This window comes from Melozone crissalis, unplaced genomic scaffold, assembly GCF_028551555.1.
Source record: "Melozone crissalis strain CALT ecotype California unplaced genomic scaffold, PUWL_Pcris_2 ptg000006l_1, whole genome shotgun sequence".
In the NCBI taxonomy this organism is placed as follows: domain Eukaryota; kingdom Metazoa; phylum Chordata; class Aves; order Passeriformes; family Passerellidae; genus Melozone; species Melozone crissalis.
This window is the reverse complement of record NW_026535784.1, coordinates 46913147-46932716: the sequence shown is the minus strand read 5'-3', so window position 1 is coordinate 46932716 and position 19570 is coordinate 46913147. Positions and strand designations below refer to the sequence as shown.

Below are 19570 nucleotides of genomic sequence, written 5' to 3'. Positions count from 1 at the left end.
AATCTGGCTGCCGGGAGCGGGATCGCCTGCTCCCTCGGTCGCCCGCTCCTCCCACCTCGCTGAAGGCGAGCTATTTGCTGCGGGCTCCTGGGGCTTCTGTGGCCAAGAGGGTTTGTGGGTGTCTGCTGGCGTGTGCGTGTCTGCCCGTGTGTGTGTGTCTGCGTGTCTGTGTCTGTGTGCGAGCGTGTGCGTGGTGTGGGTTGGAAGTTGCTGTGCAGCAGCGGGACCGAGCGGATCCCTGGACCCGGCGGAAGGATGGGGATTGTCTGACCAGCAGAGGCGTCTGCTGCCCGCGGCGGCGCCCGGGCTGGATGGATTTGCTGCCGGCGCTCCCAGCAATTCTGGTGCTGCCCAGGAGCCCCGCGAAGTGACGCGGGCTTTCGCCGAGGAGAGAAGTGCTCGGAGCCCCGGGCTCGCTCCCTGACCAGCCGCGGCTCTGCGCCAGCCATCGGGATTTACACGCTCCTCCGGCTGCGCCTCAAACTCTTGGGCTTCCTGCGCCGCGCTGTCCTCCCCGGCAGCACCGTTTGGCGAAGAGATCTGTTGTTATAAAGCCTGGACCTCCGGAGGAGATGGAAGTTTTCTCTCTCATCCTGGTCGTGTCCGTGTGTTGGACTCGAACCTGGAAAGCGGCGATTGCAGATTCAATCATTCATATCGGTAAGGGGGTGCTGCGCCTGCTGGTGCTGCTGGACACTTTTCCAGCTCTCCTTTGCAACCTTTCCTCTCTTGGAAGCTCTCTTCCCCCCCCCCCCCCCCCCCCCCCCGTAGCCCTACTGTCTTTTATCGCTTGATCGCTTGCTTTTTTTTTTTTTTGTTTTTTGTTTTTTGTTTTTTTTTTGTTTAGTCCTCTCTTATAATTGCTTTCCACCAGGACCTCAGGCGTCCTCTTTTTCCCCTACCGCGCTGTGTAAAGGTTTCTTGGCGGCGGGGACTGTGCGTGCTTTAGACCTTGAGGTTTTGATGAGGCGGATGATGGGGGCGCCCAGGGCTCGGGCACTTCCCCGGTTCCTCCCCGCCGCCCCTCAGCTCCAGCCTGCCTTCCGCCTGCCCCGGCTCGCCCTCGGCTGGGGGACAGCCCGCGCCTCCCGGTGTTCCTCACACCAGGGCGACAGCCGCGCGAAGCCCCCACCCCCCGCACTTTTCCTCCCTCCCTCCCCGCCCTCCTCACCCGCGGCGGAACAGGTGGTTTGGCAACGTGAGCGCTTCCCGTGCCGCGGGCGGGGGGCTCGGGCCGCCCGGCACCCCCTGCCCGGCCGGCACCGTCTGCGCCTCCCGGAGCCGCCGCTCCCGGCAAGGACAGCGGCCTCCCCTCCGCCCCGGGGGCAGCTCGGGTTGATGCCGGAGCACGGCGCTGCCCGCACTGCCCGCCGCCCGTGCCCCTCGCTCCCCGTTATCCCGAGCCATCTCCGGCACGGCTGCCCTCCCTCCCTCTCGGCGGGCGCATCCCTGGGAAGCGCTGCCGAGCGGCGCTCGGTTCCCGCGGCCGGCGAGAGCGGGCGGCCCCCCTGGCCGGCCGGGGATGCTCGGGGAGGGAGCGGAGCGGAGCTGGGAGAGGAGGGCGCTTCCCCCGGGCCGCTCGCCCATCTGCAGGCACCGCACGCAGGCGGAGCGGGGGCGGCAGGACGGGCGGGCGGGCGCCGCCTGCCCCGGGGAAGGGGCATTTCGGGGCAGGGTCCCGCCGGGGCTTCGGGCATGGTCCTGGGGCGGTGCCAGCCCCGGCTGTGGGGCAGCTGCCGCTCTTCCCGCGGTTGGATTTATAAATATGTCTGCCGGTGCTTGTCGTGGGGATCCGTAGCGGGTTTCTGTGCAAGGGGAAGCGGGGAGAGCGTTTGGGAAGCGCGGCCGTCAGGAGCTTTCCCGCAGGACCGATTTTGGGGCATCGGTGCGCCAGCCCTCCGTGTGGCTGTCCCCCAGCCCAGGAGCCAGCGCTGCCCTTAGGTACCGCAACTTTACAGGGGTCCGTCCTTTTGGCTGTGTGAGACTGGAGCAGCAAATACCGCACGGGGAGGCAGCGCTCTATGCCCTCCTTTTAAAGGGAGAAGGACTTTTTAAATTCTTCCCAGTTGCAGACTCTTAAAGCGACACTAGGAGACAGTTACGTCTTAGGGTTTCTTTCCCAAGAGCTTGTAACAAGCGGTTACATCCTAGGATTTGGGGGGAAATTTTGACTGTGCAGCATATCGGGAGTTTCTTTACAATCCACTGTCGCCCATCCTCCCGGCTAAGGCAGCGCTGCTGGGCGAGCCGTGTGCCTTTGCACTGCCGTCAGGGGAGACGACAGCTTTTCTCCCCTCGTGTTAACGAAAATTTATTTGATGTATTAGTTTTATTTGATAAATGCAACGCATTTTAATTATTTGTTTTAATAATGCTGTTAGTGATTAGGTACATCAACACAGAGAATCCTCACTGAAAGCAAACAAACCCCAACAACCCAAAGTAGCAGAACCGAAGCAGTTGCTTCTCACACAATTTGTCTTGAGAGACAATTGGTACAGTTGACATGGGGATTAGCTCTTTTTATAGACTGCTTTATGCTGCCATGAAAATGGCAAACTATATAACTGGTACACAGAGCTTTACATCTACTAAAATGAATACTCTGAAAATAAATTACCTGAAATCAGAACTAACAGTAAATGAGCACACAGCTAAATATTCCAAGTTGTACAGCTCACAGATGAAAATTTGGCCCCAAGTAACACCACTGTATTTTGTGACCTGATCTTCCGATCCCTTTTTGCTTTCTTCCACTTGTATGAAATAAATTTATGTATAAAATATGTAGGCATAAGTAATCAACTGTATTTATTTAAATGAGTGAGAAAAGGCAGTAGCAGGGTACTCTATGAAGAAATTAACTACAGAAGAACTTACAAAGCCAAAGAAAAAACCAAAATGCTCAGTTCAAGGGAAAAGAAATACTACTAGTGGTAGTTCTGATGCCTTAGGCAACAGACAGAATAAATGCATTATCTTTTTTTCGTTCTGCAGTGCTAAGATATTCAAGTGGAAAATATTTTCCCATGTTTGAGAGGGGCAGATGGTCATAAGAAATAACAGAATAATAACCTGTGCATACCCTTTTCCTAATAGGGCATACTTTTTCTCAATATAATGCACAAACTCTCTTGCTTGCCTATGTTTCATTTTATGTGTTTCCTGTAAAAGGATGCTTTCTGTCTCAAAGTGTTTTATCAGTCCTCTCTTAGACAATGCCAAAAAAATGTTACCATTTAGTGAGTAGACATTAATGACTTGGTGATGTCAGTGGGAGGGATACAGTTACTGGTATCTGTGATAATGCCTTTTCATATTCCTGTCTTCTGTGTACAGATTGTGGTTTTGATCTAGAGAAGGTCTGTGCATATGTACATGTGCACATTTAAAAAGAAAGGTTTTCCTGTATCATATTTTAAACATTGGTGGAGCTGCTTATAGCCTGTATGTTTCTGCTGCCCTGCTATTATAAATAGGAACTGGCAGTTCAGAAAGACTACATTAAGCACTCTTGTGAAAATGGTGAAATGAATCGACTCCACTATAATTTTCCTTACCCTTATATAAAAAAGAAAGGGGCAGGGTTACCATGTCAAAACTGTGCAATCCTGTATTATGCTGCTTCTCTCAGCCCATGCATTGATTGAGTAATTTCATCAGTCCCACATTACTTGATTGCTTAGAAGTTTCCTAATGATCTGTATGCTGTAGGAAGAATCTGAAAGTCGTGAGTGGAATGATAATGATTCTGTGTTTTATGAGGCTATTCAAAAAGTCGCTCTGATTTATGTAGCTCGAAAGCTCCCAAGTCTTTGAGATTAGCCACGCTGCCTGATATTTCCTTCATACATCAGTTGTCCCACACTCCCCACTCCCTAAACAGGAGTTTGGAACAGTGTTTTAATTAAGCAGGGATTAGGTGGCATTCCTTGTCAACCACACAGTTTGCTAATGCTTTGTATCTTCTACTGCTGATAGTCTCGTGCTTTTATATTTTGTACTTTGTGCTCCTTATTTTCCCTTGATAAATTCACAGTAATGCATCTTTTCATGCTTATGGATTTCCTATTGTGTCTCTAGAAACACATAGGCAGATATATGTGTATTGGGTGCTGCAAAATCACCCAGGGCAGCAGGCACATAGTGTGGTACAAAAGTTTTGCTGAAAAAATACTCTACAGGATTTTTGAAGGCTGATCTAGTTCAGCCTCCCTGATTACCTCAAGCTGGTTTTTATGTTTATCAGTAACTTTAGTCATACACAGTCAACTGTGTATTGCCCTTGGCGTTTTTTATTTTTAATGGAAATTTCATAAATAGATATAGCTATGTATTATATATGCTTCTACATATACTTATACATCTGGTTTTAATATATTTATAGATAAAAGTTTTATTTTCCTGAGAGAGAAAATCAGTTCTGCCCTTACCTTACTCCTTTCAGCTTTGTAGGCCAGGACTGCTGCATTCCTTTTATTGGACAAATTCCCAGCATTGCTGGGTCCTGAGTTTTGGCTCACACCTTTAAGCTGCTCTGTACCATGTTAATGATATCAAGGCAATTCCAGCATGGGGTCTATTGCTTGTTTCTTCTCTGGATGTTGGTGGTGACTAAAATGTATTTTTTTTCTGTAAAAAGGAAAGGAATTCTTGTTGTTTGGTGGGATGCCTGTCTCATTTCTTCTTGTAAGCTGATGTGCTACAGTGCAGCTGGGGTTGTGTTGTGAATTGGTAATAGGAATTTAATTTGCTGTGCTATTGGTGAAGCCTCATTAGGAGGTATGCAGTGCACGCCACTAACTGTTCATTACAGTACTCTCACATACATTTGTAAAGCACAAGAGAAGCAAGCAAAACAGATTTATTAAAACCAAATAAATCTCTGTGTGCCTGTAGTGTCTGCAGGGGAGCACTCAGGTCCCTGTTGTCCCTGCTCTAGGATGTGAGGAGGTTACTTGCTTATTTTAAACACACCTCTGAGTGAGGACCTGGAACCCGGAGTGCTGGGGCTGAGCAGCCAGGAGCTCTATTAGTAACTCTGTTCCACTTAAATGCTCAGCCTGCGTGACAACCTCCCTGCTTATGTGTGCCTTATTTCTGAAACACTTTCCCAGGTGCTTGGATTTGTGGCAGCGCTTCAGGCTCTGTGATGTGTGTTAATTGAAGAGGGATGACTTTGCACGCTATAGATTAGGGTTTGCCATCATCCAAAGGCGTGTTTGCCATTAGGTGTCACTGCTTTCTGGAGTGTTTCTTAGTCATCATCAGGGCCTGATCCAGAGTCTGTCATAATCCAGGTGAGTGGCTAAGTTGACTTTGGAAGATTTTAAACTGAGCCTGTGGATTGCTGACTGCAGCAGGCAGCTCTTTTTCATGTTCTTAAATAACTCTTAGTGTTAAATCAGGTTCTTTGTCCTTGATAAAGGCAGAGTTAAAAAAAAAATAAAAAAATCAGCCATCCGTTTTCAAGTGGTGCCCTAACAAATGTCTGACATGGCAATCACTGCTGGTGCTCTGTGCTTTCACATGACTACTTATGGATGCACTGAGCCTTTATTCTCACAATGCCATCTTTGAAAAAACACACTGGAGAAAAATCTTTCAAGACTGTGACTACATAAACCTACCAACTAAGGTTCATTTAACTTAATGAACAAAGGCATTAAGTATGGTTCTCTTCCACTCCCTGGCCCTGGAAAGCAAGTGTTATTGGCAAGAGATGACTTCTGGAAGCCATTAGGTTACTCCCTAGATATAGACTTGAACTTACATCATTTTCTTCCATTTGATATATAGCTATCTATAATCTGCCATGACAGCCTGGTTTTGGCTGAAATTTATTGGAGGCTTTTCCCTTTTGAGTTGAGGTTTGTATTTTCGCTCTTTGTTACTGCTACTCCGCTGCTTGAGGTTTTTTTTTCAGCACAGCAAGAAATGGTTTTAAAAACAGTTTATGTAAAAGAGTAGTTATATTTGGCTATCAGTTTCTAATAAATTTTCTTAATTACCTGGTTTATATATGAGATGGTAACACTCTTTCCACCGACACACAATCCAAACATATTTTTGTTTATATCTTCAGTGTTTAAAAACTTACTAGGCACAGATATTACTGTTGATGTTTGGACTTACAAGTGACCAATGAGAGAAGGAAATAGTATTCTAATATTTTGAGCAATTATAAGAAAATTATCAAACTTTGAGCACATGTTTTGCACATATATTATGAAACATAGTATGTGCCAAAGTATGTGCCAAATTGATTTCAGGTGATACATTAGTAATGAGGCAAATTCAGATAGCTTTCTGCATCTGCAAATTCACTTGTCTCTTTCTTTTTTCAGTTAGATTTGAATTCCAGAAGAAGTCAGTTGTTATCTAAGCTGATGAATTTTTGAAGAAAACCTTGACTTGAGATTCAGGCTTGGCTTCTATGTCAAAGCAGCTCCACACTTGTGCATCCTATGAACTTTAGACTCTAGTTCATGGCTCTGCTCATGCTCAGTCCCATCTATGAGAGCCCCAGATAAAGTTTGTGCTACCTACAAGTGCCAAGAGACAAGCATGACTGTCACAGCCCAAGAGCAGAGCACAGCAGGCAGGTTGCTGGCGCCCTGACAGAGTGGCTGGGAGCTGCTCATCACAGCTCATGTTTCTTTGATGTGTTCTGTACCGCAGGCTTGCCGTGTAGCCACTGGCTTCCTACAGGGCTTCTTGCACACAGATGCATTTCCTCTCCTTCTCTGGTGCTACATTATCCTCCTGCACCATGTATTATGTCCATGAGAACATAGTTGCTCTCCTGTTGCTTGCAGAAGTTACCAAAATGAGCTGTGTTGGCCTTTTTGGGAGTGATGTTGACCGTGGCTTTGGCTCATCTAGGCTGGCAGGCTGTATTGGAGAAGGTGCAATACTGAGGGGGTGCAGTGTGGCATGTGGCATGGGGTGTGTGCTAAAGGCATGTTGGATCAGTTTGATGGAGTGATGGTTAATCCATCCTCAGCATCAGGTAAGGAAGGCCTGGGCAAAGCCTTCTGGGCCAGCTTTTAGCTGGTTTGTGCATTTGATGCAGCACTGGGGAAGAGGAAGTGGTGGTATCACCCACTACAGAGGCAGAATGTAATTGTGTGTTATTGTCATGGTAATTTAAACATCTAGACTGAAATGGAAGGGAGAGTGATTGAGGAAAATGTGTCTTTCTTGCTGTATCTTTGTGAATTTCCCAGGAGCACCATCAGGGCAGTTTACTCTGCTATTCTTCTATACAAGTGTCAGGCTTTGGTTTCTGGTTGTTGGCCAAGCAGTTGTGAGAACTGATGGAGTTAAGGGAAGGATTCTCCTGTGCCTGCAACCACGATAATTGATAAAGGCTTATGTCACTTGGAGAGTCGTAAGTGATCTCTCTAACAGGCAGGACACAGGCTGAAATTGGAGGTTAGTAAATGAAATGTGCTGGTGTTTGGATGACAGTTCTGAAATCTGGCAAGGGAGCACGTTTGATGTTGTGCACTGCTGTAATTTTGTAAGGGTCAGAATTTATGTCCTAGTTTCAGTGATAATGTACTTAAATCAGAGAAGGACATATTTTGTGTTCTGTATTGTACCACAGAGTGCACTTGAGATGGAGAGACTTCTTCCTGCTTTGGTGTGGGGCTCTCCACAAAAGCTCAAGGCAGGGATATTCTGAGAGCTGTGAGAGAAGCGCTCATAAAAAGTGACCCTTACTTAAAGAGAAAGGATAATAGAGTAACTACAGCATTTCTGTGCAGCACTGAAGTTATGGTGGAAGAGGTGGTACAGAGACTATTACTGTAGTTTTAGTCAACTGTAAACTGATGGATTTGTAAGAGCAGGGCTAGATGTAAAGTAGATTTCCATTATACACATTAGTTGTGGAATGGTGGGGGAGTAGGGTAGAAAAGAAATGATGAAAGGGAAAAAGTTTCTTGAATGTTGTGCTGGGTTTATGTGACAAGCTCTATACTCAAGAGGAAATTGAAAAAGAACATGAGTAAAAATGCAAGGAGGGGAAGAAAATAAGATATCAAAGGCAAAAGCCACTAGTTCTGTCTGTTTCTATTTCTTTGGGAGCTGTATAATGTTCCTGTAAATGCTATGCTCAGTGGAAAAGTCCTGAACCAGAAAGGAAAAAAAATGTCAGGATAAGAATTTAAATGAGGAGTTATATGGGTATTTTAATGTAGTAGATAACACTCTGTGCTGAAATGCTAATTATTCCTAATTGTTATATTTGCTTTACCCATGAATAAAATATCACATATCTAATAAAATATGCAGTGAAAATAACTGTAAAATTCCTCTTGGAGCCTTTCATGCAGATTTAAAGGATTTAATACCTTATTTTTTCATTGCTTTTTAAAACATTAACTTTCTGTAATCAGTTGGATTGCTAAGGCCAATATCCAGTGAACCTAACAATAATTGCTTGTTTTGCAGAACAATTTTTTGTTTGTCCAACCATATCTTTCTCAGAGGCTTAAATCGAGTTGGTGATTTCATTATAATAATTCACTTGCGATAAATCAAAATCAAATAGCACCGCTCCAGTGCTGTGGAAAGGAGCTCCAGATGAGAGCTCTGGAGAGAGCAGAGGATGGCAGAACAGCAGACCTGAATGCCAGGCTTGGATTTGCTGTGCCAAATTTTAACCTACACAGATATATCAATTTTGCAAACCCATTTTGAAATAGAGAAATGCAACTTGGTGCAGGGTGGGCTTCCCTGCCTTGGGATACCAACTCCAGGTCTGTGTTTGGGATCCAAATCTGATGACAGACTTGCTTTGGTTTTAAAGCATGCAGGAACTCAGTCAAGCTCAGGCTCCTGAGCCCTTGGGATGTTTTGGAGATGTCAGTTGTATAGTTGTATTTCTCAGGTGCCAGGACACCACTGCAGAGTTATCTCACTGATTACAGTCAGTATTAAAACTTGTCTGGCTGGGCTGAAAGCACACAGTGGGGGTATCTCTAGACCAAGTATTACCAAGCAAGGATGTTTGTTTTTGTTTATCTTTTGCCTTTTTGCAATCTTTTTAGTGTTCAACTTAAACATTTGGGAAACATTTAAAAACCATTGCATGTACTAGAGGGTTGTCAAAGGGAAGAAGGCAACAGAAAAGACATGGTTCTTGCTCAGTGAAGCCACTGTAGAGTAGTGGCAGTGTGTGGCCAGGGCACAGTGTGGGCTTGCATTGTTAAATGCAAGTGAAAGTGATAGCTGTTTAGGTCATATTAAAATGCATTTATTGCTCTCTTTGACTGTTTCTGTTAGTTTCTTTCTCTCTCATATTCACACTTGGCTCATGGCAAGAAGTTGTGATGGTCATTGTGTTCTGTGCTCTTAAATATCTGCTTTTAATGTCCAGTAAGGAAAAAGTTAAACACCCCATAACACAGATATCTATAATTTGAATAAAACTGTTTTTTCTCTGGAAATTTCTCTCAAATTCCACTTACTTGACCTCTTTTGAGGTCAAATACACCTCAAAAAGTTGGTTATAATTCTTAGAGGTAGTCTTCCTTCAGCTTTCCTCTTTTGAAGAAATATGCTGAAGCAGTATTGAAGTATATCCACTAATGCATTTGCTATAAATATCTTTAAAATATTACTATTCTGGAGCTGTTCTTGCTCCATGCTACAGGCTGATAGCAAGCACTGGGGTATGTATTAATGTATGCATCTACAATATATAAATACACACTTTTTCATTAATCAGAAGGACTATTCAAAATACTTGACTGGATTTTTCTTTAATTTGGGATGGCATTACTTTCCACGCTAGGTAACAACATGAAATTTGGGAGCCTTTTTGCTTGCAGACAGGAAGCCACAACGTGAATACAAGGAGTGAAATGGCCCCCCCACTGTGCTGGTAGCTGTACAAATATGAAACAAAAATTGGCTGTCAGGAGGTTTGAAGCTGAAGTGAAAGAGAGGGCTTGGATCTCTCTGCAGCTCAGTTTGTACACCTGGAGACTCCTGTGTCTTTTGAGAGGCAGATTCACTCATTGATGATTGTGAGTGATCACTTTGGGTACAAAGGGATGAAAGCCGGTGGGAATGTCTACAGGGATGTCCTGTCAGGGCAGGGCTGCATGGCTAATGTCAAAAGTTCCTGATCTGGGGCTGTGAGGTGAAAGAGCTGACGAGAAATGAAGGGCAGCAATGTGTTTGTAATTATTGCCTACAATATGTTATTGCCAGTAGCATTGATAAAATTGGCCAAATAGAAGCAATCATCACCTCATCAGCTGCCACCATGCTCCTCCTCTCTGGGTTTACCTTGTACAGGAGTAATGTCCATGCCTACTCTTACTCTCTGTCTCACTTTGACAAATATTTCATAGTACAGTTTTGGAAGACTAGATAGGAAGAAAACACCCCTTTTTTGGAAAGTGGAACAATATATGTTGCAAAATTCCCTGCTTTGTTTAAAAAAGATATATAAATATAGTCAGCAATTCTGCAACTATCTGCAGCCTTCTTTGGTAGTCCCGTGAAGTTTTTGTATTGCTGTGGAATTATGAGTGAAATAATGTGGAGAAATTATTATCCAGCTCCTCAAAGTAGCTCTCCTGTTCTGGAATTGGGTTGCATCCTGGAGATACATGAGAAATTTGATACGTGAGATAGATGCTCATTTACTTGGAAAAGTTCTCCCATTTTTGACAGTGTTGCAAAGAGTATAGGGCCTGTGTTAAATAAAAGGGCTGAAAGCAGTGGACAGGAAGAAACCATGTTCTGTGCCACAGAACTGCTCTAGGAGCAGGCCAGCTGTGGGGAATGTTCTGGTGATGCTTTCTATGTGGGAGCTTTGGAAAGTGATTGGAGGGTTGTGTTCAGCAGTGGTGGGAGTTGGCTGGGTGGTCAAGGGATGCAGGAAACATTTCGAGGGGTTAGCTTGAGTGATGGGCAGTCCAGGATACCTTCAGAAAATAGCAGGAAATGTTATGTGGTTTGGAAACTGAGCTTTATGTTTGGGGCAGGCCTTGTAGGGGAGGTGTATGTCTAAGCATACGAGAAAAGTTGGGAAATCCAGAGGAAGAAGGGACTGGAATGGCACAAATATTACTGAAAAGCTTAATAATACAATGCAAATGGTGCTTTGAGAACAATATAGCTAGAAGATAATATTAAGTTTTAAAGAAACTAAATTACAGATTAGAAAATAGGATTGTTTCTCCCTGTCTAGCCTCTGTAGTTGTACCATAAAGCATTTCTTTTGTGTGATAGATCTTAATTTTTTGGTTTTTTTCATCCAATAATCGTACCTGGTTACTTGGCAGAGAAGTAAGATCCATTTTACCTTTTTATTGTCTAATACCATTGTACACAGATGCAGACAAGGAGTACTGAAGTGTCAGCTTCCACAACTCTCCTCCCAGGGTAACTCTGAGTGTATTGTACCTTCCTGTGCCTTGACACTCTCTTAGCATTTTCTTTCATAGGCTGGTCTGTGCCATGCCTCCTTTTAAACCCAGCTTCTGTGGCTGGTGAGTAAGAGGAAGGGGTGCACACAGCCACAGCTTCTGCTCCCTGGACTTTTGACCTAATTTAGGGAGGGAGGAAAGGGTAAATAATGCAGCCTGCTTCTGGATGCGCAGCCTGCCGTGACTTTCACGGAATGAGGGGGCGAGTGCTAGCTTTCTCCTCATCTCAAATAGCTGCATAGCTCGCTTTCAAAGTTACACCTTTCTTCAGTGGAGCTCCAGAGTGGTGAGTGGATCTCCTTTCACACTTATCTCGTGGCATATGTCCTCATTTGGTCTGGTTTTCTGTCGACGTCAAGCTTGTCCAACCCCCATTCAAGGCTGCAAAGGCACAGCCAGTGACTTGTGTTTCCTATAAATGAGACACCTTAAGAATTGAGACATGAGTTTGTTAGCATATTTTTCTGTTTGAGAACAATGATCTCTAATAACATGGAATGATTTATGGAATGGCGAAGTAAATACTTCCTCAGGGAAAGGTAGATAATGATAGCAATGGGAAACTGCTATTGCTGAAAATCATCTTCTCGGGATTTAGTAATTAAAAAAAAAAGAAAAAAAAAGTCTGTTCATTAAAGTACTGTGGGGTTGGAGTTTTTTAGCATTTTTTTAAAGGGATGCATTTTCCCCTCCATTTTTTGTAAGACTGCCAAATGTCCCTGAGGCTAGAATTAATTGGCTCTTTGTATTGTGTCAAGTAAGGAATATGAGTGTTTTTAGAAAATATTAGGTTTACAGACTTCCATAGACAACATGAAAGGGAGAGAGGGGCTAACTTACTATAAACAAGGTCCTTGCATCATTTTGTACCACTAACTTGGAGTAACAAGTAGAATATTGAAATTTCTGGTGTTGGAGCTCTGGAAGCTGTTGGAAGCGTCCCCGATGCCCTCATCCCTTCATTGTGACTAATCCTCCCTTCAGAACAAGCGTGTGCCAACTTCTTTTGCTCTCACCTCCAGGCATCTGCAATGAGTAAACAAATGTCTGCTCCTCAGAAGTAACTAGCATTTGGATTTTTTAAAAGAGATTCAGGAGTAGGAGCCATGGAGATGTATTTTGTTGTCGGTATTGCTTTAGTAATACAACAGAGGTTTCTTGTTGCGGTTCATTTCACAAATTCCCCCTGACCATTTTGGATATGAAAGTATTTTATCATTTTTTAATACTGCTATTTTAAAGGCCACTTCTTAAAATGGATGGAAGCCAGAGGATGGCAGCAGTTGTAGATGTAAGCTTTGAAATGGCCCTTTTATGGAAGGGTTTGAGAAGTAAGTCGTGGAGCCATTGCATTAAAATTCCAAAGTGTTAACTTAAATGTAATAATGCTCTGACAAAGTGCTACTACCATCTGCTAGTGAGAATTAGTAATATTTTACAATCTCCATAATTCCCAGAAAGAGCAGAGGAGTCATGGCATGAAGAAAAGTCTAACTCTAAATTAGTATTTTAGTTCAGGAAGTTGCAATCTCTTTGTGGGGACCCCAAACTATTAGAGATTTTGTGTCACACTCTCAGCTCACATAAGGGAGTAAATATTTGTGGTGTATTACTAGAATGGTGCCTGTTTCTAACTGTTTCCAGCTTGGTCCCCAGTTTTGAGGCAGAATCCTTTTTGTTTATAACCACTTTCCATTCACATCACAGCAAAAATTCAGTGGTAACTGCAAATACAGTTTGCATGGTAAAATAACAAGGGGGTGTACTCCCTTGTTACGTATCCTTGTACATGGATATGTAAAAATGTAAAAAGCTTCTTTCCTTATAGTATAACTTCTTTGTTCAGTGTTCCGGTTCTACCCGGTATTATTATTTTGCATTATTTTCTTTTTCCAAGTTAGAAGTACAGCTGATACTGATTTTATGTTTGCAGAGTCAGGTCTTTCACTTGTTGTTCTGAGTGTAAAGATCTTCACCTCTCCCAAAATCCCGCTTGGAAACCCACACTGCTTTCCTTGTTTTTCATGTAGACAAGCTGATTACCCATAGAGTTAATTGTTTGAGTAACTGTAAGTCCAGGATGAAGGAAAGATTTCTTGGCTGTCTGTTACTTAATTCAAACCACTATGTTGTTTTGTACTATCACAGAGTGGTATTTTGGTTTGTCTCATGTGAGAGAGGGACCTTCTATTGTGTTAGCAAACATCTGTGTGAGGCATAGGGAACAGAGACTGTTTGAGCTGTGAGAATGAGGTCTTACCATAACAATATTCTTGTCATGCTCTTGCTTTTTGCTTAGACAGGTTTTTGTTTCCTTTCATACCATGTGCATACAGAGAAATAAAACCAGATGGATTTTTCACACATTTACAGTGAATAATGGGCTGATGAAATAGAATTGGCCAGTCCACAGTTGTCAGTCGATAAAGCTGCCCCTTGAAGGGAACTCTGTTTTTCATGACTGGATGCTGAGTAATCTCTGCTGGGTCTGTCACGTGGTGACCTGCACAAAAACGAGGCCAGATGCATTTCCACATAATTTTCACTGCTTGTCTCCTTGTATGTAAATGTTTATCTTGCCTCTTAAAACAGTTTCAATACTAAGAGATTCAAAGCACATATGAGCAGGAGTTGAATTTTATTAAGAAGCAACTCGTGATAGGGCTAAGGAGGCCAATCTCTACCTCATAAATCTTTTCGTAAGGACTCAAAGCCATTTCTAGCAGCTGTCTTTTTACTGATCCCTCTTATTCCCAGCATCTTGACAAAGAATGAGATTGATTTCACCAGGAGTGAGCAAAGCATTTGTTCTAGCACCAAAGAGTAAGGGGCAAGGCAGGAGATTGTTGGTGATTTGGTGCAGGTCTTCATGAATTCCTGCCTCCATGATTGAGTGTAAAACTGGTAGAGTGCTGTGCAAGGCACATGTTTGTTGTCTGCTTCTTCTTTTAGAATCAGTGGAATTTTCTTAAAACTGTGCAGAGAGGTGTTTTGTGAGATTTAAAATAAAAATTTAGAAGTGCTCAGAAACATAGTCATTACTGCAAAGCCTTCTTGGTAATCTCCATCTGTTTATAAATAAACAAGTGTCTTTTAAAAAGTGTGTTTGGCAAAAGGGAGAGTAGCCTGGCTAAAAGTGTTTTGGGTCTAAATGGCACAAAGCTGAGAGTGAGTTCACACAGGAATACCCTGATACACTTTGCTGAGGAGTCACTCATGGCAGCTAAACCAGCTCATAGGTGGGCAGGTGTAAGGTTCTCCTTTCCTTGACCTTCTCATCGAAACAACTTGGATATGCTCCTGGCCACCCCGACTACCCTGTTTTGTGTATGCAACTGCCTGCCTATCTCATTCCCAACAGAAATCCCATCCCATCCCATCCCATCCCATCCTTCCACTTACTTTTCTGCCCCAGAAACTGCTTCCAGAGGACAGTGAAGGCTTTACCTGCATGCCAGCAGTTTCTTGTGCTCGTGAATTGCCAAGAGTTGGTGCCAAGACAGGAAAGTTCTCTGCCACTTAGCAGGTACTTCTGTCAAGCAGTTGTTCTCTCTTCTCCTTGTCTTGGGCCATTCCCTCCAGATTGAATTTGACACCAGCAATGACATTTATTTTCACAGTACCTATGTTGCAAAAACCTATATTTATGGAGATCCATACCTCTGAGATGGAATGACTGTGTGTTTGTGTATTGGCATGCAAGCATATTTATGTTGATATCTGGCATAATGGTAGGGAGGAACGGGAAGAGTTCCTGAGGCAGCAGCTTTAAGGCAAGAGTTGTCTCTGGAGTTTGTAGCTAAATGTGAAATTGTGTTGCCTGGTGCTGTTCATCCCATAGCATTGCTGAGTACCCATGTTGTGGTGAGAGTGCCTGAGAAAATGGCCTAGTTTGATGTTCTGTCTGTAATAAGTGCATAAAAAGCAGTCCATGGTGAAGTTTTTGTAATCTTGCTGTCTTGTTTCCCATCAGCTTCATTTACTTGGTCTCAGGCCTCAGGACAATGCTCTTGTATCTATGTTACCAGAAAGGCAAAGAAAAGCTTCAATGATAGTTTTAGCCTGAAACTATTTGGGAAATATTTCTGCTTGTTACGTCTTATTTTTCCCCATCTGTGCTGACAGATTATACTTATTAGCACAACACACTATTTGGAGCCAAAATACGTAATAAATTCCTTGTTAAAATGCTTATTTATGCTCCTTATAAAATAGGATTTCTAGGTTCTTGCTGGTTATGGATATAAGTGGCACTGGTTTAAGGGTGCTAGAGCTAACTTGGCTGGGCACAGTACCTAACTTAGTTATGCTTGGTCATGTGCAATATATAGTCTGTATTGAGCTGCATCTATATGGAATCAAAAGTGAAGAACAGATAGAGAAGCTCAGGGTTTTATTCCTAAGTGCTAATCATAAATTGTGCAGCCAAGAAGTTTTTGCAATGACACAACAAAGAATTTTTGATGCCTTGGTTTTTATGTCATGCAAAACAGTATTTTTGCAGACTACTGGTGCTGCTGACTGACTATGGCCTTGAAATATTCTCAGACTTTAGGTTTTGCCTATTCTGTAAAGATCTGAAAGAAAGTGTCATTGCCCCATCTCACTGTCTGAACATAGTGTGCATTTGAACATGTTGCTGGGTTCAAATGGAGCTTTAATCCTGCATTAATTATTTTCTTGGTAATAACTCCTACTGGAACGGTCATCAGGATAAAGACTGCTGACTGTGTTCCTTTTCTCATCTCTAACTGGAATGTGGTGAAAGGCTAAGTAGATTTTCAAAAGTAGTCACTTATGCCCCTTTTTCCAAGCAGGGCACATAATTCACAGCTGACATTATTTTCATCATTCCCAAGGGCTGTGATGGTGTAGCCACTAACACAGCCTAAGAGACCTGAGTGTGTGTGCATAGAAACTTTTTTTAGGAGATAAGGTGGGGGAAATAGAAGAAAATTTTTCCCATATCACATGTTAGGAAAAGCTGCCGGAGCCATTTAAAAGGAAACAAAATGGGCTATAGCTATCTTCTTATAGATGGTTCTTTTAGATAAAAACATCATGGCCTCTGTTGTAGAAGTTTTGGAGGAAATACATGTCTACCATTGGGGCTGAAATTTGTTTTTTGCCTTTGCAGACTTCATCTCTTATGACTTAGGAAATCAGTATGAATTGACTTTATTGGACTTTGGATCACATCTTCTATATTTATGCAATTTCTTCTTGTCCTTTGATCCTTTCCTTCTCTCTCCCATGAACTACTTCCTCGCCTTTTTTTATTGCAACTGCATTAGTAGCTGCCAATACTCATAAGCAGCGTTTCAGTAATGCATGTGGAGTGTTTGTGCATGTGTGAATTGAGGGAGGCTGACTAGGGAAATCTTCACATTCAGATTTAAATATAGGTGGGAATCCCACTGACATGCTATTCCTATTGCTCTTATAATCTTTTGTATTGCTTTAAGTACTTTTGTCTGAAGAGGCAAAACCTTATTTAGAAGCAAGTTAATTTTCAGTGTTTCTAGGCATTGATCACTGCCAGCTACTAGACAGAACAAGATGGACTACACTGATGTCTGTTCAGGGCAACCCCTGTATATCATCTATTCCGTGCTTTATTCTCATTGTGACTAACAGGAAAGGAGACAAAAAGCAGTTTTATAGTTAACAAATGAGATTAGAATTTGTGTAAGTTGAATTCTGTTTTGGGCTCTTTGCTGACCTGCAGGAGCACTTACAGTGATTGACACACAATGAAGTAACAAAGTGGGATCGTCAGGGCTCCTTGTGAGCTAGTGTTGCACCCGTGCAGGTTTTGCCTTGACTCATTGACCCTCTCTTTTCCACGGGGAGAATGAGATCCCCTTACTGAACACGTTTTGCCTTGTCTACCTTGTCTGTGCTCTTCGGGTCGAGCTCTGCCTTGCGCTGCCTTGTATCTGCGTGGCCAATGCCAGTGATACCATTTCAGCTGAGAGCTTGGAAGGTTCCTGTACAACTGTTGGTTGTAAAAACGTATTTTTTGCATCAATGAATAGAACAAGCTATTCTATTTTAGGAAGGCAAAATTTGGATGCAAGCGACGAGCTTATTCTGTGATATGCTTCCAAGATGATTGTGAGTGATGGAGCTGGAGTGTTCGCTCAGTTTTACTGGAGGGTGGAAAGTGCTGATGTGGATTGCTACTGTTACAGCCAGAAACTGGGGCTTTGGGTGTAAGTTAAAAATATAAATGTGTGTTTATGAAAGCAGTCAAGCTCTAGGTTGTGTAAAGGTACTTTCAAATGGCACTGTAAGTGCATCTCCCCATGAAAAGGAAACAAACTCTTTCTTTTTTCACTTATTCTTATCTGCTGTTGCAGGTAAACATGTTATCTAGAGGAATTGCTCTATTTTGCATTTGCTGCACTACTTTCAATTAGAATCTAAAATATCCAGTTTGAAAACCTAAACCTGAAATCTGTAGATGAATTACCAGAGGATTATGTGTTTGTTTGTTTTTCCTCTCACATACAATACTGTGACATTGTAAATCCGCCCAAGAGCAGACCAACTAAAACAATGTCTTTATTCTACAAGATAAAGCAAGTGTTAGGGCAGAGAAGTACACATCTGTTTTTGAACTCATGTCTATACTCCTGGTGGGCTTTAAAAGCTTCTTTAATTTCACACCTTTTGTTCTTCTTCCTACCAGGGTTTTGAAACACAAAAGTATTTTTGAAAACAACTTTCCCACTGGAAATATTAATCAAAGATGCTGCAATGTTTGACAGAAGAGCTTGCTACAAGCATTGTGGGGTTTTGAAAGTGGTAATTCCAAATTTAGTACCTTTTGAAAGGTACTAAATTGATGTGCAGCCTGCAGAATGTCTACAGCAGGTGTAACAATCCTAGTGATCAGATGGTTTTCTCACCCACTGCTCAAAGTTGACATGGGTATCAAAAAAAGAGGTGAGCCATGTTTCCTCAGAAGAGATAAAAACATTATGCATTGTTCCACTGAGCAGTCTGCATCCACGATGAGTGTTTTCTCTGCATATCCTTACTTGAGTGGCACCCCTTGGTCAGCTTCACCTTTTCTGTGATTCAGAAAACATCCACTGCTATGTTCTGAAGGAAGTCTACTGGCCTGCTTTTTGGCGTGGAGTTCCTATGATTTGGGGTTCATCCTCCTCATCTGGCTGTTCTATTGTGTATGTGTCAGTATTTCCAGTTGTGTCTCTCAAGGGCAGCAAACTCCCCTTAAATTTCTTTTCCTATTGGATCTGTATTTGCCTTTTACAGGTGGCTGAGGGGTACAAGTAAAAAGCACATCATACATGTACTCCTTTGTTTTTACACTGAAGTCGGCAGGTTTGCAACATTGTATGCTTCAAATATTTAAAGGGATTAAGTTTGAATAAGCTCTGAAAACTTCACGCATTTCACAGCTCATTTTAAAGTCATTCAGAGTCTTCATCTGCAAGGCTTTTTAAAATAATGAATATTTTTATTGTATTTCATTTCAGGCCAAACTGAATAAAAGCAGGATTTTTTTAAAGTTACCCAGCAATTGTAAGTCTTAAGTATTAAGAATTCACATTTTAGGAAGATTTGTATTGTTTATTGTACTGGCTGGATTAGTAAAGTCCTATTTAAAATATTAATAGGAAGAAATGTTAACACTCACAACAGAACTTCAGCTTTAGAAATATTATCTGAGCAAGCAAGGTCAGATTAGTTGTGCACTTTAGATGTAAGAATATTGCTACGGTTAAAGCACTTGACTTGCACTTCGGAGATTCCTTTGTTTTTTTGCCATTTCTGCTAATTCTGGCATGACATTGGGCAAGTCACTCATCTTGTTTCACTGTGTGAACAGCAGTGAGCGTTTCTGGCTCTGTCACTATCTTCGAATATTATTTTGCAATTATTAGGACTTATAAGGGAACATTGAAAAGCTGGGGCATCCTGACTAGATAAGCAGAATCCAGAGCTTCAAAGCAAACAAACAGTTGAAGCCCATGTCTTGAGCTTTTCCATGTCACTCTGAGGCACACTCAGAATGTTCTGTTCCCTCTGAATGATAAGATCTGTAATATGTAGCTAAGGTGGTATTGCCAGATCTTGACAAGGCG

General features: G+C 42.6%; 1 protein-coding gene across 4 annotated transcripts in view; it reads left to right on the top strand.

The window, feature by feature from the left end:
* The first annotated feature begins 390 nt into the window (after positions 1 to 390).
* Positions 391 to 19570, top strand: part of GRID2 (glutamate ionotropic receptor delta type subunit 2) — a 671892-nt gene continuing 652712 nt past the window's right edge. For 3 of the 4 annotated variants that reach the window (XR_008484345.1, XM_054295268.1, XM_054295256.1), the window contains exon 1: positions 479 to 660. Coding sequence is in view for 3 of the 4 variants with exons in the window: in XM_054295268.1 (XP_054151243.1) it covers positions 573 to 660 (88 nt within the window). In the remaining variant the exon portion in view is untranslated. Of the gene's footprint in view, positions 661 to 19570 lie in introns of all 4 variants that reach the window. The other variant, XM_054295276.1, reaches the window with a different exon arrangement.